General features: G+C 44.9%; 1 protein-coding gene across 1 annotated transcript; it reads left to right on the top strand.

The window, feature by feature from the left end:
* Window positions 1-420: 420 nt before the first annotated feature.
* Window positions 421-23,805, top strand: LOC115568210 (mediator of RNA polymerase II transcription subunit 13-like). The gene is made up of 30 exons (XM_030395314.1): window positions 421-1,327; window positions 2,086-2,320; window positions 3,849-4,017; window positions 6,673-6,818; window positions 6,903-7,103; window positions 7,524-7,718; window positions 7,811-7,967; window positions 8,062-8,169; window positions 8,254-8,973; window positions 9,066-9,282; window positions 10,136-10,166; window positions 10,285-10,406; window positions 10,522-10,612; window positions 10,704-10,900; window positions 10,990-11,189; window positions 11,730-12,619; window positions 12,737-12,904; window positions 13,007-13,230; window positions 13,353-13,548; window positions 13,638-14,019; window positions 14,964-15,180; window positions 16,301-16,492; window positions 16,580-16,803; window positions 16,891-17,033; window positions 17,119-17,277; window positions 17,387-17,569; window positions 17,665-17,810; window positions 22,230-22,394; window positions 22,663-22,763; window positions 22,854-23,805. Exons 1-30 carry the CDS (start codon window positions 1,262-1,264, stop codon window positions 22,984-22,986), a joined length of 6,378 nt encoding a protein of 2,125 aa, XP_030251174.1. The 5' UTR covers window positions 421-1,261; the 3' UTR covers window positions 22,987-23,805.

Below are 23,805 nucleotides of genomic sequence, written 5' to 3'. Positions count from 1 at the left end.
TGCACAAAAGGAGAAAAGTTGTTCATGCACATTGCACCTGAGGGACGGGATCAATCTATTAACCCAATAAACGTGCGCTGGGATCATCTTTGTCTGCACAGGTTGACCCAGATAACTTCATATCTGCAGTGGAAGTGCATGGAAAAAAAAAAAAAAAAAAGCTCAGACAGACAATACAACCAGGCTCTTATTTATATCCACGATGCAAAAAATGATATATATTTTTTCCAACTAACGTTAAATTATAAAAGTATTATAATTGTTCTTGCCATGCAGTAGATGTTGCCGTAGAGAAATATGTTTAGTAACAGGCACCAGTGAAGGAGCGACCACTGACTGTATGACAGATGCACCGGAGCTCTCATCTTGTAAACTGTGAAGTCATGGAGCTACTTGAAGACGGATGACGCCCCCATTACCACAAATTGGCCAATAGGAGTTGAGAGGCAGAGTTGTCCTCCTGGCCGCCATTAAAGAATTCAATCCATGAACTGAAATAATGGAAATCTGCAGGACCCATGGATCAGGCAGAGGAAACGTAGCCGATGAGTAGCCTCGCCGATTTGGCATTTCGTCCGTGTTGAGAGTAGTTTTACTATGACGGAGCGCTGTGATGGTTTTAGCGGAAAGGAGGGCGGTGTAGCTAATTGTTTTATTTAGCTAGCAAGCTAGCGTTGGTTGGAGCTCTGGTATGTTAGCTTTTGTGCTAGCAGGCTAGGAGAGATCAGGGGGAGGGGAGAGTTCCTTTGCTTTGAAATTGTTTCAGATCAGCTAGCTGGCATTAGCATTAGCACACCAGGGACTAAGCTTTCGGGGTGAAGTTTTTTTTTTAGTTTTCGAGCTCGTATTTGTTTTTTATTGCGCATCTAACTTTTCTGCTGTTTGATTCAGCGTTAGTCCAGGTCATGTTAACGTTGACTATTAGACGTTGAGGTAATGTAGCAGCAAGCTTGTGGCTAACCAGATCAGACAATACATTTCAAATAGGATTGATGAATCGAATAGCTCGAAGCTTACAGTTGACGCTATCTGACTGCCTGTCTAACGTTAGCATAGCTACCGGGCTAGCGGCGGCTAGCGCCGGTTAGAAGTTGTCTGGTTGACTAGCGGTGGTAGCTAGCTGTAGCTAGCAAGTTGGTCAGCGCTTTAACGGGATAATTACAACTGAACATCGCTTCGCCAGCGAGTTAAGAAGATCAGCTATTGCCCCCGATGGTGATTGAGACAATGGACTTTAACGTTACAACCACGCAGTGAAAGGATGAGTTCGTGCTTTGTACCAAACGGGGCCAGTTTGGAGGATTGCCACTCCAACCTCTTCTGCCTGGTAAGTCTCTGTGCTCTCTGCGCTAGCTAGCGCTAGCTTTGATACTGAGAGGCCAGAAAGCCATTTTGGCTAATCAGGCAACAAGCTTTGTAACGTCAGTTGCAGACTGGCGTGAAGGCATTGGGCCTGCAACTTGCACATCGTTATCTAACGTTAGCTAACTTTCACAACAGAGACAGCACACACTGCAGCTTTATTTTATTCAAGGGTTTCTCACGAATATGGCGTAATTGTGTGTTTACACGGCTTTGGTGACAGAAATGTACTGCTAGCAAACGTTAGTTACATGATGGTAACAGGTCAGGCTAACAGGGGAATTTCTGGAAACATGTCGCAAACATCCTGTTTTACTTCGATTAAAGTGACACTGCAGTATTTATGGATAAAGAAAAAGCAAAATTAGTCTCATAGTTGGAGTTTTAAATTCTGCCAACTACTCTGTGTTTGGACTGACTTGCAGTGGTGCGTCACTAGTTGTTAATGACTGTTGAGTAAATGACTGCATGACAGTTATTTTCAGGCACGTTTGTGGTGTCACATGTACAACAAAGTACTGCAAAAACTTTCCAAGATGTCAGCACATCTTAGGTGTCAACTTTTCTTATTGAAAGTGATTCTCTGTATGACGGGACATGCATTACTTTCTGTGTAGAGGGAGAAAGCCCCTCGACCACTGAGTTCTGCAGTCAACAACAGATGATCGGTGAAGGTGATTGATGATTAAATTCTGATATTGTTTTTTTCTCCTCCTCTTTCAGGCCGATTTGACTGGAATTAAATGGCGGCGTTTTGTGTGGCAAGGACCCACCTCTTCGCCCATCCTTTTCCCTGTGACTGAGGAGGACCCTATCCTGTGTAGTTTCAGCCGATGCCTGGCGGCAGATGTGCTGAGTGTGTGGAGGAGGCACCACACCCCGGGTCGCAGAGAGCTCTGGCTTTTCTGGTGGGGGGATGACCCCAGTTTCGCCGAGCTTATCCACAATGAACTCTCAAGTAAGTGCAGTCAACATCACCTCGAACATCAACATGTTCTCAGCAGGCTCAAAATTAAAAATTTGAATTCTCACAATATCACAGTAGGTTAAACTAAGATACAATTCTTTACCCAGAATGAATAACAACACTATTCGTGTGCATTCTATACAATATAAACAGGCGGTTCAGTGCTTTGGAATAATCACTATTCTTGATGTTGAAATCAGATAAAAAAAGCCTGTAATTGTTGCTGTTATTACTTTCTAGACCTGCTGCGCTGACAGAGAGTTGCAGGCAAAATTGGTCCATTTGTGGAAACTCGGCTCATGTTTAAACACGTTGGATGTTAGATGCCGATGCCAACCATTTTAACTGCGGCAAAGAGTTCTAATGCAGTTTTAATGATACAAAGTCTGATGATAATAACTTATGATAGACCGACCGATTTGCGGCTAACGGGTCTTTTTAAAGTCTCTAAAGCCTTGTGGAATCTATTGGCTCACAGCCACCAAGGTACAGACTTGTATGGCAGCATAAGAACAAGCTGTTGTGCATCACAGTCACCTGAAAAAGTCCTGACTTTGGAGGAAGGGTTCATTCAAGCTTTGTTGAAGGTGTACGCCACAGGATTTTCCTGAAGAACAAAAAAATGTGTAGACTCATACAAAAATGATTTCTTCAAGTTGTGGTGTCTCTATCTGCAGAGACCCTTCACTTGTCCTGTATTTTGTTAGTATATTGCTGTGCTCGGGATGTAGGAACATGGTTGATTGTTGAGTCGCATTCCCGGGTCATCAAATACCAATGACTGTAAACCAAACCGTTGTTGAATGAGACTCAAGAATCAACCATCTTTTTCCAGAATCGCCAGATTGTTTACAGTCAGTGGCCGACAAATCCTGCAAAGCATGCCTTTTAATAACCATATGTGTGAAAAAATTGCCATGAAAAAGCACCAAAAATGTCCATGAGCAGGCTTAACCTGCAGAACACATTTAGAACCGATCGCAATGTTTCACTTTATTTGTAAATGTTCTGTTAATCTTAACAGTTCAGGGACTTTTTGCATCTTGTTATTGCATTATAACTAATAAGATTGATGAACTCAAATGTTAGTCATATGTTTTAATGGGTTATTTCAATTATTACTGTGCTCAGTTGTTTACAAAGTCTAGTACGTCTCCCTACAGTCCAGTCAATAAGTCTGAGACCATTAGACAAAATATTTCTCAAATCCCTTTTTTTAATTTCGAGCTGGAATGGGCTCCACAAGTTTGTCCAGTTTATGGATAAACTTGTGGGGTCCATGCTAGCTCAAATACATGCTCTCACTAAAGCTAAAGGGGCACATACCAAATACAAAGATATTCTGAAATACATTTTCAAATATCATTTGTGATGAGACAATAGTTTTAAATCCCCAAAATATAACTAGTGATCTCAGACTTTTTGACTCTACCATTTATGTGTGAAACCCAGTAGGCATACAAGTATCAGGTTTGTTTGTTGAAAGCATGTGGTTTAATGATGTCTGCCTTGTTTCTAGGTGAGGAGGATGGCGAGTGGGAGAGCGGCCTGTCCTACGAGTGTCGAACGCTCCTGTTCAAGGCCATCCACAACCTGCTGGAGCGTTGCCTCATGAACCGCGGCTTCGTCCGCATCGGCAAGTGGTTCGTCAAGCCATACCAAAAGGAGGAGAAGACCATCAATAAGAGGTATGTCCGGCTTCAGCAAAGTTATATGACATGCCGTAAATTGTCAAATTAAAGCCCACACTCAGCTAATGGTCAGGTCAGAAGTTATACTTGGGGTGCCTTCTGTTTGAATGCCCTGGGAATTGCCTGAGACTCCACCTGTTGTATTGAAACAACACAGTCCTGCTATACTCAGCTGTCTTCTTACTCACTGCTGACGGATGCTGCTTGTGTTAAGCGACTGTTAATGAATCTCAGACTCTTCCAGTAAAAATGAAGAGAATATGCTTCCTAGAAAGCCAGAAACGTTTCTATACGACCATTACTTTTACTAGATGTCTTGAATTGTACTCATGCTGCTCAGGCCTTGAAACATGCGGAGGTTGGGTATTACAATTGTCTTTATAAAGAGATGGATTACAGTGTATTACAGTGACATATTTGCTACGTGAAGCATTGTGCTTGTTCAAGACAGATGATTATGTGTGTCGTACATGTGCGTTCTGCCTCATCGGGCAGATGTCCACACTGTTAAACTACTCATAACAATTCCTGTCCTCTGACGGCCTTTAATAGTCAAAATTCCCATTTGGGATTCAACTGGAGAAATTCTGCTTGCAGCTGTATTGTTTCAACTCTGTTGTTCCAAGATGATGCCTGTTTCTGGGAATGAGGCATCATCTTCTAAAGAGGAAAATGGCTTGAACAGATGCACACTAGGCTTGGCTTCAGCAGTGTAACAATGACACAAGACTGTTTACTACCTGATGCGCTGGTTTAACTACTGTTTCTTTTTTTTTATTTGTTGAATATTCTCGAGTTAGTTTGAACTTACTGATAAGGTTTACCATTTTTATACCTAAAGTGTTGGGGAACTGTTGTTCTTCTTACTTTCCATGTTGCAGGGATCAAATTCATAAGTAGAGCAGCACTCAGTATGTCTGCAGTGGCCCAACAGTCCCCTTTAATTCAATCAAGCCTAATCCAATATCAAATAATTTCAATACGCTGCATCCAGATTTTTATTTGGATCCATATCAGTTTGTACTCACTCATTGATACCAGCCACCTGTTTTATATCCCACTAGATCCATGGGTTGTTTCCTGAGAAATGGGGGATTACATTTTTTCTTTTTAAAGGCCCTGTTTCACAATGTTAAAGATAGTGAGGAAAAATTCCCAGATATGCTCTAAAAGTTAATGCGGTCAATTCTGTGTTGAGACCCATCCTTTATCCAAGTTTCGTGGAAATCTGTTCATTAGTTTTTTGTGTAATCACAAGGGATTTTGCTGACCAGCAAGCAAACAATTGGACATGGGCGAAAACAAAAGTTTTGCAGTTTGAACTTTAAATAAGTTTTCTTTACACTGTATTCATTTGAAATGAATCATTGCATACTGTCATTATTCATGGAATCAGGGTTAACAACTAGATCCAAGTTGCTTTGACTCACCAAAGTTCCTGCAGTTCCCAGAGAACGTGTTGATTCCTGGAATGAAATCAGATAATGCTGCGATGGAGCATGACGGGATTATTACTGTTTTAATGTAATGGCATAATCAGCCTGACACATTCTCACCTGTTTTAATAGCAGCATGTTGCATAATTGCAACATCAGTTTAGACAGTTCCAAGGCTATTAATAGAACACCACTTCCAGGGTAATGTTTAATGTCCACCTCCACTTTCCCCAACTGCACTGTAGAGTTGCTCTGTGTTGTTGTTGTAGAAATACAAGCTTGAGGTGAACCAGCGGCGGCACATAAATAACTGTCTGGTTCAGAGAGGGGTTCTGTGCAGCTGCGTTTCCTTACCTCTCGCACATAACATAACGGCGGTGACATAGATTTAGCGTCACCCTTGCCCTTGAGTGAGGGGGGCTGCCGGTGTATCCTGGAGTTCCCTAACGAGCTAATTCAAGCCTCTGCTTTTTGGCTGCGTTGATCCAAGCTGACTTGTGTTTGATGCACAGCCCCTTTGGCTCGGCTCCCTCTGGCAGCTTCGCCCAATGCTTTCAGAGAGTTTTAGCAGCTATATAAAAGAGTTGTTGCATGGTGCAGGAGGGGGATTTTCTTGCGCGGTGGTGTCGAGCTTCTGTTTTTGCATAAAGATGTCTACAAGTGTGTGTTGAGGCAGCACCTCTGACAGAAGAGTCTGGCAGCCTCGCTGTCGCCTGCCTGCCCTCTCTGGCTGGTAAACAGGGCAGTCTTTGGAAAATGCTGAGTGTGCACTGTGGTTTTACAGCAACCATGTCAACAAGTACTATTTTAGTGCATTTAGCCGCCTGGCCTTCCAGAAGTAGTTAGAAAATAAATGTGAATATTGTTTTAACAACGCACGACTATAATAATCTCACACAGTTTTTTTTTTTTGCCTGTGCTTTGCGAGATGGTTTGATAAAGATTCAGACTGCGGTGAAGCACAGCGTGTGTTATGTGTTACATCTGATTTGAGGTGTCAACAGGCTGTCATGTCTCAGTGAAAGCAACAGTTGTGACCTGAAAGCTTGATGGATCAAACATGCAAGGAACTGCTCTTCTCGCATCATCTCTACCAGTTTTCAATCCTCTCTTTCCCTCTCCAGTAATTCCTAACAATGATGGAGAGTACACTGATAACCTCATTAGTCAGCTTGGGTACAAATGTCTCTAAACATTGCAATGCCTCTTTTCGCAGTGAGCACCTGTCCTGTGCGTTCACCTTCTTCGTGCACGGCGACAGCAACGTGTGCACGAGCGTGGAGATCGCTCAGCATCAGCCTCTCCAGCGACTGGGGGAGGAGCACCTGAGCCTCGCCCAGCAGAGCTCCAGCCCCTTGCAAGGTAGGTCCATGTGTTTTTATAACGCAGTTTCCTTTGGCTTTATTAATGGCGTTATCCTACATAAGTATCCTCTCTGCCCTGCAGTCATCCTGAGCCCATACGGCTTGAACGGGACCCTCACCGGGCAGGCTTTTAAGATGTCAGACCACCCAACTCAGAAGCTCATAGAGGAGTGGAGGCAGTTTTATCCCATAAGCCCCAATCCCAAGGAGGTCAAGGAGGAAGACAAGATTGAGGATTCGGACTGGGAGGACGACTCACTAGCAGCTGTAGAGGTCCTTGTCGGTAAGAGACCATAATGTGTAAATGAGACTTTGATGATTGTTGTGTCAAGCTTTGTATGTATATTTTAAAGACTAATTTCAGTGATGTCAAAATTTTAATTGGGTTTGAGTGAAACAGGGCTGGAAAGTCAGAAAGTTTGAGAAACTGACATCCTGGGATTTGTTGACTAGTAATACGTAGTATCTTACAATAAGTGGTATGGTGTCCTTTTCATAAAAGCTTGTTCTGGAGATCAACATATAGCTGCATACAGATGTAGGAAAGTCTCAGTCTCTGAGTTTTCTTGTGCATTATTGATATGGATATGTATAGACTTAAAAAACAAACGCATCAATCCAACAGGATTTTCGTCGAGACAATGATCTCAATCTTAAAATTGTTGATGCATTTTTTGATATATAATTGCCTGTTTGGTTGCAGCGGGTGTGAGGATGGTGTACCCCTCCTGCCTGGTGCTTCTCCCCCTGTCAGATCTGCCGGCTGTGGTCCCTCAGGGCTCAGCCAACACTTCAGGAAGCCTGTGCGGTGCTCAGCAGGGCCAGGCGGCCCACAGAGATCCTGCCATGTCCTCTGTCACTCTGACTCCTCCGACGTCACCGGAGGAGGCTCAGACTGGTGAGTCTTGGAGCTGCACAATGAGGAGACATACACATTTTTCAGCCTGAAATGCTGCATACTAAGTGTGTTGCACTTTCTTTGTCTTGCAGATTATCAGCCTGCCCAGAGGTGGCTCAAGTTGTCCTCTGCATCCGACGGCTACAGCTCTAACAACACTCTTCATGGGGGTAAAATCCCTCGCAGGCTGGCCAGCCAGATGGTGGAGTCTGTGTGGCAGGAGTATAATATTAACCGTACAGGGCACAAGTATGTTTAGCATCATCTCTTCCTCAAAATTAGCATTGCCAGTCAAAGAAGTGCCTTCATGCTGACTGAAATGTGAATGTTCCCTTTTTAATAGGAGGAAGTTTACAACCTTGACCAATGGCACCTGTGAGGATGAGTCCGACAAGACTGGACTTTGGGATTTTGTGGAGCCCACTCACAGGCCGCATTGCAACTGCTCACGGTAAGTTGCATGATGCATTCACATGGGATTTTTTGTTTATAGTAAAGAAAGTATCTTATTAGTATTGTTTCTGTTGTCATGTAGACATAAGAATCAGAAGCAGCGATCCAACAGCACCTCAGGACACCTGCCTTCATCCGGCCAGCCCGCTCAGCCGGCCCCCAAGCACAAGCTGGGCGAGAAGTTGGAGAAGGGCGAAAAGCAGCAGAAGAGGCCTCAGACGCCGTTTCACCACCGCAACTCTGTGAGCGAGGAGCAGTCGCTGGAGCCGCAGACTCAGAGGCTTTGTTTAAGATCGCAGGAGGAGGGCTCGTATCCCAGCCTGCACCACGTCGACACGGTGCCCTCCAAAGCCCCCACGCTGCACACGCACGGCCCGCCCGCTGACCTTGTCGGATCCCCGCCCCCGCCTCCTCTCAGCCCACACCCCTGCGACCACGTAGAAGGTGACATGACTCCAAGTGGCATGAAGAACTCATCCACGCCCATCCACCAACCGTTCTACCCGCCGTCAGTGGAGCCCTGTCTGCTGCCACAGAAGGGCTCGTCTGAGGAGACTCCGCTGGAGAACATGCCCATGCCTCTGCCATTCCCCCCAGCCTACAGTGAAACCTTGGAGCCCACCGTCTTTGTGGGCTCAGCCATCAACCCCAATGAAGACTCCACCCACAACCCCTGGAAGTATTTCAACCTTCCCAGGAAGAAGGCCACCAACTTCCTGACACCAGCGCTACCTGTGGATAAAATCCGGAATGATGATTCTGGGGGAGGCGGAGGATCAGAAAGTGTCGTGTCCATCACTGAGTGCGTATTTCATCACTCATCATCAGCTGCATCGAAAGTGTAGCCTGTCTGCATTTTTTCTAAGCATCTGTGTAAAATCACTTTCCTCTCAGGGTGATGTCGGGCTCCACGCATCCGCTGAAGGTGTCCCAGGAGCTTGTCAAGACTTATGCCCAGCGGAGAAACAGCCATCTTGTCTCCGCCACAGGAGACGGAGAACACGGCGAGGAGCCAGACCCTTACGCCTTTGTCGAGGGAGACGAGGAGTTTAGCTTCACAGAGAAGAAGGACAAGGCCGGAGCTGACAGAGAGGGCAACAAGAAACACAAGGTGGGTTGATTAAAGATGGTGGGAGTTCTGGCTGACATCTGCTTCTGCTTCTCTTTAAAGTATTTGCTGGTACCTGGGATTTTAAGTGCGTGCATGGATGAAAAGAGTTGTGTGTTCCCGAGAGGTGATGATTTTTAAAGTCACATAACGGAGTCAGGATTTGTTTTTAAAGTTTATGTCCCATCAGTCTTTTTGCTACATTGGGGTATCAAGAGTGTGAACGGCAATAGTCGGGGCTGTTGAATGTGTTCGCTCTGACTGAAGTTTGCTTGTACCACACTTAAACCAATCAATCAATAATCCAAAAGAGTCAGCGAATAATTTTCTGAACTTAATCATTAAAATAACTTTAAGCATTTTAGAAAGTTTGGCTTTTGGTTACAAGTAGTTTGGTAAAAAATGAGAAAGTCCTGCTATTTCGGAATCAGTACTGAAACACGGGCATCTGCTCTTCCTCACTGGTAATGAAATGTTGTCAAACAGTTCCCAGCTGTGGCAGTCCTCCAGGGTGTTTCTTAGAGCTACAGTTTAACGCCAAAGTCCATGTTGGGATGTAGTGAACCGCAAACAAACAGAAGTTTATCACAGCAAATAAACTTTTGTTTGTTTTGGCCAGTCCTTGTAATCACTTAACAGTGCCATGTGGAGTTTTATTGTAAACAAACAAATGTGTTTATACTCAGGTGCAGGTGCGACTGTGTGCATGTGCGTGGTGGCCCACTCATAAAAACTACCTTTACTTTTAACATGTTGAGATTGTCAGAATAAATTGGATAACCAGAGCTTTGTATGTCAGTAAAACTGGCAGCAGTTTTTTTTCTGAGATTAAAATGATTTTCTTTTTTCAACCCAGGGGGATGAAGGGGCTGGATCTTCAGCAGACGGTGAGAACACCTTTCTTTTTTTTCTGTTTAGCACCTCAGTTTGACATTTAATTAGATCAAAAGTTTGGAGATTGATGTCTTGTTCAAGCTCTCCTCTGTACTTTGTGTTGCGGTGCAGACGGTCAGGGTCCATCCGGTAATAAACCTTTAGCCTCGACCAGCCTTATTCACGAGTTCGACTTGGCGGTTTCCTACAGCGACCTGGATAAAATCTTCAACTCGGATGAAGATGAGCTAACGGTGAGTGCATCGGTGTGGTGAATGAAATTGTTGGTGCTGCTGCTGATGGTAAAGCCTGTTGAAAATTGACACTGAAGATGTGCTTAGTAGATTTATTTTCTCTGTGTCCGTTCAGCCTGGATCCAAAAGAGCTGGAGTTGGCGGAGAGGACAAGTTTGGCTGTAAAGACTCAAAAGCGTCCACGTTGGACCCTCTGTCTTGCATAAGTAAGAAGACTTCGCATCAGTTAATCAGTGTGCGTTGTCATATTTATTCACACATTGTTTCAAGAGATTTAACAACCCCTTGTTTCTCCAGGCTCAGCAGATCTGCACCAGATGTTTCCCACTCCGCCCTCCCTGGAGCAGCAGGGATACTCTCCCATGAACTCCGGCAGCAAGGATAGTCTGGAAGCAGGGGCAGGCCTCACCCTGTTGGACGGCAGCCAGCTCAACAACCACTTCAAGATGGAGGTGGAGGAGGGATTCTGCAGCCCGAAGCCATCTGAAATAAAGGTACGACATGTCACACACCTGCCAAGTGTGGAGCAATCGGAAAAATGTTGCTACATCAGTGTTGTTCACCCTTCTCACTGTGCCTTCAGGACTTCTCCTTTGTGTACAAAACCGAGACGAGCCAGTTGTTCATCGGCTGTTCCATGTACGCCCCCCTGAAGACGCTACCCAGCCAGTGTCTGTTGCCTGTCAAACTGCCAGAAGACTGTGTGTACACGCCCAGCTGGACCATGGGCAAAATGGAACTGATACCCCCGGTGACGAATGTCAACCTCCTCACCAAAGACAGGTTGGTGCATTAAGTGTCAACAGTGGGTCATAGCTGTCCTTCATTGCAGATGGTTGTCCTCCAAGGGTGGTCAGTTTATTTCAGAACGGTGTGAAAGGGATTGTTAAGGGATGAGTGCCCATTTATAGATGCCTGGGTTATTAAAGTAGATTTTCATTATGTTCATTTAGATGTTGGGCTGCAACTAACTAAATCAGTGTTTCACAAAACCAAAGATGATTTCCTCCAATGTCTTCTTTTGTCCACGACCCTAAGATATGTTTTGTTTACTGATTCATTGATTTATTAAAATAGTTGTTGGTTGGTTTAATAGTTGCCAACTATTATATTTTTGCAGCTCTATTTTATTGTTTATTGTTTGAAAGCAACATATAACTTACTGTATAGATTCTTGTATGAGCAACAGTTTTTACCTCACACCTGGATCATCACGTGGCATTCAGTTGTAGATGCTGCCATGAAAAAACTAACACTAACACTAACAAAACAAAGAATCAAAAGATGATTAAGTATTTCATCTCTGTCCATCTCTTCCAACAGTAACGTCCCAAGTGTGGAGCCGGACTACAGCCAGACCTACACCCCTCAGACCCACACCCCATTCATGTCCAGCAGCGCCCCTCCCAGCAACAGCGGCACCGGAATCCTGCCCTCCCCGGCAACGCCGCGCTTCTCCGTGCCCACGCCTCGCACCCCACGCACTCCACGGACGCCCCGCGGCCCTTCAAGCGTCCAGGGCTCCCTCAAGTACGACAACTCTGACCTTTACTCGCCCGCCTCCACTCCCTCCACCTGCCGACCGCTCAGCTCCGTCGAGCCGGCCACTGTGCCCTCCATCCCCGAGGCACACAGCCTCTACGTCACCCTCATCCTCTCTGAGTCTGTCATGAACCTCTACAAGGACTGCAACTTTGAGAGCTGCTGCGTGTGTGTCTGCAACATGAACATCAGGGGAGCAGACGTGGGCGTGTACCTCAAGGACAACGGCGAGGCTCAGTACCCCTGCACTTGTGGCTTCAGCGCCGTCTCCAATCGGCGCTTCGGCCAGTTGGCCGGGTTGTTTCTGGAAGACGAACTTGAAGTGGTGGGACGGGGCTCAGACTCCAGTCGGGACACGGAGCGGTGTTTCGAAGAGCTGCGAGCGACCACGGCGCACAAAGCTGGCGGCATGATGGAGAAACCTCCAGATGAGCTCATCCTGCTGCTGCAGGACCAGTGCACCAACCCGTTCGCCCCGATGGCAGGCGTGGAGTACACCAAGCCGAGCTCAGCCACCAGCTCATTTCTGAGGGTGGAGGAGAGGGACTGTTACAACGACTGCTACATGGCGCTCGAGCACGGCCGGCAGTTCATGGATAATATGTCAGGAGGCAAAGTAGATGAAACACTAGTGAAAAGCACCTGTCTTCATCAGTGGCCAAAATGCAAATGTGAGTATTTTTGTATCAGTTTGTCTTCTAACTACAAGATTATGTTCCTCACTTTTCATTCCTGACCTCAAGCATGTTCAAGTTAAGACTTCTTTCTCTTTGTTCTTCCTCCTGCAGCAGCAGACATGAGCAAGCTGTTCTCTCAGGATGTCCTGCGGGTGTTGTTGTCCCTCCAGCCTGTGCTGCAGGACACCATTCAGAAGAAGAGGAGTGTGCGCTCGTGGGGCGTTCAGGGACCGCTCACCTGGCAACAGTTCCACAAGATGGCCGGGAGGGGATCATATGGTACGTTGAAATTGTTTGTTCCTTATCATGCTTATCTCTATCACATTTACAGAGCACTTTGTGGAATATTGTTAGACCTTTGCCCTCTTCATTTCACTCCAGGTACAGATGAGTCTCCCGAGCCTCTGCCCATCCCGACCTTTTTGGTCGGTTATGAATATGATTTTGTGGTGCTGTCTCCTTTCGGGTTGCCCTACTGGGAGAAGCTTCTCCTGGATCCTTTTGGATCTCAGAGAGATGTGGGATACGTCGTCATCTGCCCAGAAAACGAAGCTCTGCTCGGCAAAGCGAAGACATTTTTCAAAGATTTGAGTGCTATGTATGAGGTACGCACCTGGTGGATAAAACTCGTCCTTCCTGTCACGACATGCCCACGAAAAACAGTTCCCACTCTTGTGAAATGATTCACACTGTTTCATTGTCGCATTCAATCCCTATTTCTTGACAGGCATGCCAGCTGGGACAACACAGGCCCATCTGTAAGAGTCACCCAGAGGGCGTATTGAAGGTCGGCACCACAGAAGGAAGGAGCTTGACAGAGCAGCCCCTTAGTGACTGGTTCCTTAAGATGGCTGCCAGAGACGGAAACAATGAAGCCTTTAATAAGCTCAAACTCTTTGCTCAAGTGTGCCGCTATGATCTAGGTAACATCTTTAAATTTAAAACCCATCATTTGTAAGAAACGTGTTGTTTGTAAAAATTATGATTGACCTTTTTTTTCTCTCCTTTTCAGCTCCATACCTGTCAGAGCAGTCTTTAGACGGCTCTCTGTTGTCGCAGCGCAGCCCCGTCGTGCCCTCTCCCGCCTCCTCCGCGTCATCCCAGACCTCCAGCTCTTCCAGCACCTCCTCAGGACCCCAGAGCACCAACACTACCAGCTCCAGCACCAGCTCTGCCCAGTCGTCCCAGGTCAACAGCACCCCTCCCTCGTCCTCCTCAGGCTCCCAGACTATCGGGGGAATGAAGCCAAGCTCCTACTCGCCATTTGGGACGGCAGGCTTACAGGGCAACGCGTCTCAGAATGGACCGCAGTCAAACTCGCAGGGTGCCGGGGGGCTGGCGGAGAACGGACCCTCTGCCAACCAGCCTCAAGTGCCCGCAGAGGCGCCAGAGAGGTGAGTGTCAATTAATCATCCAGACAGAGAGATTGTATGTCCTTTGTTTCACAGCTCTGAGAAGCGTTTTGTTTTAAAACCTTTTTCTGACACAGCTGTTGCTCTGCTGATGGCAGATTTTTTTTTTGCTAATGAAACATTTGATATCTCAGTAAACACTTGTGTAAAAGTATAGCACGCCAAGCCGAGTCTAAAAACAGTGTGTCTGTATTTAAGCTGCGACAGACGCTGTTGTCCACAACTGAGGGGATGCGATATGTCTTGCATACTTGTCATCCAGTGGTGCATGTGAACCTCCAACACACGAGCAAAAGAGCAAAGCCAGTCACTGCTTTTTACGGTGGCAGTGCTGTGAGGCTGCTCGCAGACAGAAAGGATGCAAAAGATGATTAATGATGTTGTTTCGATTGTTTTACTTACTTTTAAGTTGAATAATATGCTCAAATTTAATTAAACTGAAAACATTTCTTAGCCAGTACACAATTTCTTCTGACTGGCTTATCTCAAGTATTTATGCTTTATACATACATAATATACTTACTGTTATTCTCCAGAGTAGGCGTGGGAATCCGAGTTGGGATAAAATTCATGATACACTGCCTGTGATTCAGCAATAATCGATACATTGCAGCATCATCTGTATAACTATAGGATACAAAATACTCCTAAAAAGGCAAAGTGTAGGAATTATGTATTTATTCACTGCATTGTGGTCTCAGAGATTGCCACTGAGATGAAACAGATCATCACGCACACCAACTGCAGCTTGTCCATGTTCATGTGTCCCATTAATCCAATGTGCCACATGTTTGAATAAAAATGTAGATATTTGACACCAGCATAGCAATCTTTAGGAGTAACTGTGGTATGATTTTAATTGTGCGGCGACCTCTGGCTCATCTGTGTTGTATTCACGTAAAAAATCCTTTGTCTCGTCTCATCAGCACAATGGAGAGAGACAAAGTGGGGAAGCCGACAGACGGGGAGTCCCACGCCGTGTCCTTCCCGCCTGCCATCGTGGTGTACATTGTCGACCCGTTCAGCTACGAGGACGCGGACAGAGAGGTCCACTCCAGCGCCTACACGCTGGGCCTACTGCGCTGCTACATGGAGATGCTCCAGTTCCTGCCCGCTCGCATCAGAAACGCAGTCTCAGTGCAGGTACGGGCCAACGTCGCAGTCTCATTGTTTGTTTACTTAATAATTGAGTCTACCACAGTATCAGTAGAGGGACCGGTTAAGATCACACAGTTGCTGATGAGCTGTGATTGTTGTCGTCTTTGCCAGTTTAGCTCCAGCAGAGCAGGTTAGCAGCAGCCACAAAGGGAGGTGAGAAAGAGCAGGGGACTCATTAACAGCCACTAATAGAGGTGTTAACTTCCACACCTGTGATGTAGTGACATAAGATTGCATCAACATGCCAGAGGGAATATTTGAAGCAGTGGAGGTGTGAACGTGGTAACGAGTCACTTCCAGCAGGTTTAATATCCTTCTACTTATCTTGTGTCACTGGATTTTGTCTTTTTTTTCATATTCATACTTGATTTGATTTTTGATAGCCATTATTAAAACATGCATGGTGCTGCTGTGGAAGCAGTATGTTTTTACATTTACTTCAGTTTATTTTACACATTTGTTGATTCAATTTCTCAAACATCACTTTGAACTTAAAATGCAAATATTTAAGGTACACTTAAAATAAAACAAACAATAGGAAAACCTTTTTCCCCCTAGGTTTTGTTCTTGTAATTTCATGACTTTAATCTCAGAATTTTTCTCACAAATGTACAACATTAAACTCAGAAATTCTTTCCTAATATTCTTGGAATATGAAATTAAATTAGATAATCATAATAACTAGTCCCATGACGGAGAGATTTGCAGTGTTACAGTAGCAAATGGGATAGCAAAATATACATTAGCATTTATTTAAAAAAGAAAAGTAAAAAAAGCAAGACATAATAAAAGGAAATAAATTCCAAAATATAAACAAGAAAACAAACTCAACAGTTGAATTTTTACCATTGCACATTGGAATTACATGTAAGAATATTGAAATAACCCCCTACCCCGGTTACATAATTCTTATTTGACCAACTAAAGCCCTTATATGCTGTCATAGAAACAAGCCAATATTACTGAAATGAAAAGGTGTGAAACCACAGATGTGTACATATGAAGATCAAACACAAACTGAAAGGTCAGCTTTCTAGATCAGAGCTCAACAGATGCGTAGCCACAACCCTGCCTAAAGTTACACACTGTTACCTGTTCTTCTCAGATTGTTCCCTGCCAGTATCTGCTGCAGCCGGTACACAGCGGCGAGCGTCACGTCTACGGCCAGCACCTCAAGTCGCTGGCCTTCTCCGTGTTCACTCAGTGTCGTCGGCCTCTGCCCAACTCCACCAACTTCAAGGCTCTGACGGGCTTCGGCCCCGGTCTCGCCATCGACATGGCGCTCAAGAACCCAGAGGTGACTGCTTGTAATTCTTGAAAAAAGGACACAGTCAGACGTTGTGTTGTCTCTCTTTTTAAACTAACAAGTTTTCTCTCCGTGCAGAGGCCCGAGTGTCTGCGTTTGTACACGCCGCCCTTCATTTTAGCTCCTGTGAAAGACAAGCAGACGGAGCTCGGGGAAACGTTCGGCGAGGCCTCGCAGAAGTACAACGTCCTGTTTGTCGGCTACTGCCTGTCCCACGACCAGCGCTGGCTGCTGGCCTCCTGCACCGACCAGCACGGAGAACTGTTGGAGACCTGCATCATCAGTATTGATGTCCCCAACAGGTAAGTGCACTCGTGTACAGAAACAAAAACAAAAGCACGCAGGATCCAAAGTCGATATTTAAAGTCCACGTGTTGTATGTGTTTCAGGGCTCGCAGGAAAAAGGGCTCAGCCAGGCGAGTGGGTCTGCAGAAGCTGTGGGAGTGGTGTCTCGGCCTGGTGCAGGTGACATCTCTGCCGTGGAGGGTGGTCATTGGACGGCTTGGTAGAATGGGTCACGGCGAGCTGAGAGGTACACACACACACACACACTTGCAGAACATGTAGATGTGTAGAAATGCGTGAACACACACTGATGTGCTCTCATCTTCTTCCAGACTGGAGTATTCTGCTGAGCAGGAGGAACCTGCAGTCTCTCAGTAAACGTCTGAAGGAGACATGCAAGCTCTGCGGCATCTCTGCTGCTGACACTCCCAGCATCCTTAGCGCCTGTCTGGTCGCCATGGAGCCCCAGGGTTCCTTTGTCATCATGCCAGGTAAAAGGGGAAAAAGGGGGGGGGGGGGAGTAACATGGTTATTCTGAAGTTGTAACAGTAAAGTTTGCAAGACTCCAGATCTGATGGTTCCTCCGTCCTGTCCCTGCAGATTCTGTGTCGACGGGTTCAGTGTTTGGTCGCAGCACCACACTCAACATGCAGACATCGCAGCTGAACACACCTCAGGACACATCCTGCACACACATCCTGGTGTTTCCCACCTCAGCCATGGTGCAGGTCAACACTAACACCACAGAGCCCATCGACATCAACTTCAACCCCATAAATCCTGGTACGTCTCAAGATACTGAAGGGACTTTTTTTCTGTGAGAGAGACGCTCAATCAAAGTCTAACCCTGAGCTCTCTGCCTGTTTTTCTCTTTGCAGACGGATCTGATGGAATGGGAATCTTTGACCTGTTTGACAATGACATGGTGGATCCAGACCTCATCAACATCCTGCCCAACTCCCCCACGACCTCCCCCGTTCACTCTCCTGGCTCCCACTACCACCAGGGGGGAGATGGAAGCAAGGTTGGTCATCTTACCCAACTAATAAAAATTAAGTTTTTAAAAATTATGACAAACTTAGTTTGCAAAGCACCTTTCTTAAAAATGTCACAAAGTTCCGTTCCGTTCCGTTTTCTTTCCGCTTATCCATGAGGGTCGCGGGATGTTGCCGCTTTTTTTTTTTTTTTTTTTTTCCCCCTAAGGGGTTGCCGGGCTTACTGGGGCCAAATCCAGTCTTACTCTATGGGCGTAGGCCAGGGTACACCCTGGACGAGTCGCCAGCTCATCGCAGGACCCTTACTGATGGCAGTGGCTGCCTTCACAAGGTGCCAACTGCACATCAGGAGCAACTTCGGGGTTCGGTATCTTGCTCAAGGATACTTCGACTTGTAGCTCAGTCCCGCCCTGGGGAGCTGGGATTTGAACCAGTGATCTTCTGATCACCAATCAACCAGCTCTACCCACTGAGCTACAGCCGCCCCTAAAAATGTCACAAAGTGCTGGCCAAAAAGAAATAAAAACAGACAGAGCAGGTAAAATAGGAATAAAATCCTGTCACTGAAATGTAAATAAAAATATATATCAAACATTCTAAACTTGCAAAAAGAGTGAGATTTTCGGAAGAGATTTATAAGAAACCAGACTCGGTGTGTCTGAGTTCTATGGCAATAGTCTGATCACACTTTCTCACTCATTGTAAACTGAGATCAAACCAGCACGGCTTCGTCCACAGATGTCATTGTTCTAGAGCGAAGGTGCACAAACTTTTTCACTTTAGGCCCAAAACAGAAACTTCATGGTGGTACAGACGACGAAAGCAAACACATATCATGCTGTATTGTTAAGACAAAAAGTGCTACTAGGATCCCAAGTTCCTTTTAATTTACAGACTTCCTGCACAAAAGTATCAACCTGCTGGCCATGCTCAGGTTATGAAACACAAATGATTAGAGATCCTACATATTAATAGAAATGTTCTTTTCCTTGTTTTATTTTATTTAAATTTTTCAAAATTGAACCTTAACCTCTCCGCACCCACCCGCCCGCCGACGGGCGATTTCAGATAAATGACTGTATGTCTACACTGCGCAGTGACGTATCCCGCTTCAACTTTCATCAATATGGACATACTATACGTCGTTAGAAAGAGGAGAATCTCCGCAATTCATTCATCCAGTTGATTTTGCAGAAATCATGAGCACCAAACCATAAATCATTGATATTCACCAGCATGGTAAACGTGAGACACAAGAAACACACGGCGACTCCCTACCTTTGAAGCGGCCATAAAGCCGTAATATGTGTCCATTCCTCAATTATCTATATTCCAGTTGTCCGTAAGAATCCACTGATCAAAAGCATAAAAATGGTTTTTCATAAAATTATTCCAGCTTGTGAATATCGTCCTGTTAAATCCATTTGTTTACCGTCTGCCAACTTTGTCCGGCATATAAAGTTCATACTTTACCGGCCGCACCGAAATGTTTTCTAGTTCCTGTATGGTGATGTTGGGTATGCTTGTTTTCATCACTTTGCTAGCTACAAAATAAAAGTGTCCCCATCTTTTTCTGTTCAGTTTTCACCCCAGCAGAGCCCCTGAAGTAGATCGAGCGCTGCCTGTTTGAAGGACCAATAGACTTTGTTTACTGTTTTTCGTTGCCTTAGTATAGGAATAGCGTATTGGCTATCGACATGTCAATAACTCAGGCTTCTAGCCAATTATTTTACCTTTCTAATGAGGGCAGGCGTGCCCAGGTCAGGTATTTATGAGCCGAGGGGTTTCCGTGCGTCTGGCGACTCGTGGGCGGACTTTACGCAGCAGACGCACGGTGAAGAGACGCAGCAAACATTTACATTTCTTCGTAGGCATTTTCAGAGTTTACAATGCCGAAAGCCAGGAAGAAATCCAAATATATCCGAGAAGATGACCAGGAATGAACTATAGCATCATCTGATGAGAGTCAAGACAGTGAGTATGACTCTGAGAGAGAGGAGATGTTCGCTCAGGGACATGACGACATCTTAGATCGGTGAGTAACGTTATCTTTGATCATGTTTTATTTATTTATTTAGCCATGAGTGAAATTTGAATGAAAGTTAGTGGGTGGGGTTTTTTTTATGATTACAGTAAACAGTACAGTATACATTAGCATGTCATAAATGATGCTAAATGGTTAGCGCCCCAGGGCCTTATTAGCCTTGCTAAGTCTAGCTAGCTAGCTAGCTACTCAACTACTCAACCAAAGTTATGTAATCCTTGTAATCCTATTCTATAATGTCAGGGTTTTCCCTGCCATTATACGGCTCAGGCGCGGCGCCCAAGCGTTTTTGCCTCCCGCCTAAGCAGGGTTCTCCCCAGACGGTGGAACAGCGGCGCTACACCGCTAAACCGCTAGTTCAGCGGCGCTATACTCCGAGCGTGACGGTGACGAGCGTCCGTCCGTCCCCCGGCTGACGGCGATGAGCGTCCGTCCGTCCGTGTCTCTCTCTTCCCCCACCCCCCGGGACAGACTATCCTCTAATTCCCTTTTATTTAGATTTTTTTTTTCAAGCTTGTAAACAAATTGAACTAGATCTTTTTCACTGACCAGACACTGGGAATATTCCCCCAATTCAATTATTCTGTTTATGTACAGTTATTTCCCTGATGGTTTTGTGTAATATATAATATCATATCCGTGTTTATTTGTTTCCTATGTAAATAACACCCCATTGAAATGCATTTATATATTTTTTCATTATATTTGGTAACATTTGTGCATTGCATTGTGTTTTGTAGGTCACAGTCTGACAGTGACGTGGATTGGGAGCCTCAAAGTAGGACACTCAGACGCCAAACCCCATCTCCTGCTGAAGGTGGTCGGCAGATGCGGCAACAATCGTCTGCATCCACCAGTGCTACCTCCCCCGCTTCATCTTTCACTGCCCCCTCTGGCTCAGGGGAAGCTGCAGCTTCTACACCAACTGCTGGACGTTCCCGTGCTGCCAGACGTGCCCGGGGGAGGGGCAGAAGAGGAGGATCCTCCAGAGCACATAGCTCCCACACGGAGGAACAACAGTGGCATGATGTGGGGGATGACGACGTTGAGCCTGCTCAAGTTGCCTTCATGCCGGTGAGACAGCCCGGACCACAGCAGGAGACCAGAGTGGCAACCAGTCCACTGCAGTTTTTCAGATTGTTTTTCACCGACGCAGTGCTTGGGACTTTGATGGCAAACACTAATATTTTGTTGATATTGGCACAGTTATACATACAGTAATAGTGTATTGATAGATAATACAATCCTTGTTTGAAATTCAGTTCAGTATAGTCTGTCATTTTTGTATAATGGTAACTATTCTGTAGTGTCTTGTCACATGACAATATCTCAATATGGCCACCTAGAAGCGTGTGGAAACCCCTCCAACCACCCATCAAATGAATGTGTGAATAAATTATGTTTTGAATCATGGAGAAAGGTTTTATAGTCACCAGAATGCTTCAGTAATGTTTCCAGTGTCACAGAAGTGAGTAAAAGCATTTGGCACAATTTGGCCATTTGGAGACGTTTTGGAGAGGTTCGTGGACGCCAGTGACACCACAAACTAAAACCTCCATAACTCCCATAAGGGTAGGCCTAGAAGTCAAAAATTTCACCCAGGTGTAGTTGACAAGATGAGGAAGGTATGTGCTATATTGCCATATGCCTTACATAAAGCACATCCTAGTTATTGTTATTCAAATATGACCTATTATTTTCGAAGACAAAAAAAATGTTTTAGAGCCATGTTTGAACTGATGTCATTTTGGTTGTGTGTATGGTACATGCTAAATAAACACATTCACAGAAACTAGAGGTTGTCAGCTTTCAAATGGCGTATCATACATCCATCTCGGACTTGTAGTTCTTGTGTTATCAGCTTTTCCATTTGGGTATGCTAAATAGGTGAAGTTACTGAAAATAGGTGGGTGCGAACAGGTTAATGAGAGGCCCAAGTTGGCCCACAAGCCCCATTTTGAGCAGCCCATGTTCATTGGGTACACAAGTTAATAAATTAAAAATGTACAGACCATAAACAGTATTCACCTGCATGTCTGCTATGACAAAGAACCGAGACAGTTTGACACTTTGACAATTTTATGGAATTGTATTTTTTTAACACAATTTTGTGTCAAAATGAGGTTTTGACCCAGTGAAAGTGAATAATGTCTTGTTTGAGATGAAACCTGATGTTTGAAACTAGATATTTAAAAACTTTTTTTTTTTAATAAGGGCAACTTAAATGTGTGCTCAAACAGTGAGGTTACTGCTCCTGGGCAGATAAAAAAAAAACACATTTTCTTACCTGTAAACAGAATATAAACATAAAATTGAGAAAAATAAATCCAAAATCCTTTCAAGTCCAAAACTCATGTTGTAGCAGTCTTGTTGTGTTGATAATTCCGTCGGTGTCGTCCTGCAGGGTCAGGGTGCAGACCGGATGGAGTCCCACGAGGAGGCTCTGAACATCCTGCAGCAGCCGATGGCCTTGGGCTACTTCGTCTCCACCGCCAAGGCTGGACCGCTACCCGACTGGTTCTGGTCGGCCTGCCCTCAAGCTAAGAACCAGTGCCCGCTCTTCCTCAAGGTACACCAGCACTAAAACATTTATTTTGCAATAGTTTTGTTTCAGTCAGTCACATTCTCAATTAGGGTTTCAACTAATTTATTATTTTTATTAGAGGTTCATTGGCTGATTATTTCTCTACTTCTTGTTGTTACATTTTAAGTTTTCTTGTTGGTTTATTTGCAGGCAGGAACCAGATAATTTTATATTTCAGCTTGAAAAAACAGATTTAGACCAAATAAGTTTTAATTTTGAATCTAATTTGTATCTCCATCTTTTCTTCCCCCAGGCCTCTCTGCACCTGCACGTGTCTTCTGTCCAGTCAGATGAGCTTCTCCACAGTAAGCACTCCCACCCTCTGGACTCCAACCACACCTCTGATGTGCTCAGGTAAGCTGCTCAGATCAGAAGAGCCTGTATGATAAGATAAATAGAACGACTTGTATCAACTCTGCCGTCTGTCTGCCGTCTACATGATAGATTCGTTCTGGAGCAGTACAACGCCCTCTCCTGGCTGACATGCGACCCTGCCACCCAGGACCGACGCTCCTGTCTGCCCGTTCACTTCGTGGTGCTCACCCAGATGTACAACTTTATCATGAACATGCTCTGAACTCTAAAAACAGGATCAAACTGCTGAGATCTGATCAGTCGGAGTCGTGGATTTCCTGCTGCGAAGGAATCCCCGACGCTCGAAGGACCTCACACTCCATCAGGGCAAACGTGGAGGAAGCATCCCTCTTCCTAAATCCTCCCTGGTGTATCTCACACAACACTGACTGACGGACTGACTGGAAGTTTCCAATCAACCAATCAATCAATCAGATGCCAAGAATCCATTTTAAGCGTTTTGGAAGATCAAGGGACGTTTCATAAAGGAGAATAAATTGTCTTTTTAATGACTGTAGATTGCAATCTATGAAATTTTATCTTAATGAAATGCCTGCATATATTATTTATTGTAAGTTTTTAAATGTGGAATTTTTAATGCTTAATATCTTTTATATATTACAAATCCTAGAGGGTGTGTACATCTCACTGTAAAGGAATTGGTTTAAAAAGTGTAATTTTCTCAATTACAACACGGACAAACCTGTTCAAGTGAATTTGCTGTAGATTGCTTTTAGAATATTATTTTTTCAAAGGGTACAGACCTTTTTATTGCCATGCTGTAAAAATGAAGTAAAAAGCTGGCCTGGGCATTTGTGTCCCACCCAATGAGTGGATGAGACTTACCTCTCTGTCTGCTTTGGCTCCAGAGTCTCTCGCACAGTAACTCAATGAGCTCTGAAGAGGAATTAAAAGGTACATTGTCAGATTATATATTTTATATAACAGATTTAGGTAATTGTGTGTGTATATGTGTACATATAATTGTGTGCCGCTACTGATGGTGCAGCTTCTGTTTTAGGAATAAAGTGCGTCTACCTTA

The sequence above is a fragment of the Sparus aurata genome, chromosome 2 (assembly GCF_900880675.1).
Source record: "Sparus aurata chromosome 2, fSpaAur1.1, whole genome shotgun sequence".
In the NCBI taxonomy this organism is placed as follows: domain Eukaryota; kingdom Metazoa; phylum Chordata; class Actinopteri; order Spariformes; family Sparidae; genus Sparus; species Sparus aurata.
The sequence above is the reverse complement of the archived record's forward strand: the minus strand, read 5'-3'. Positions and strand labels throughout refer to the sequence as shown.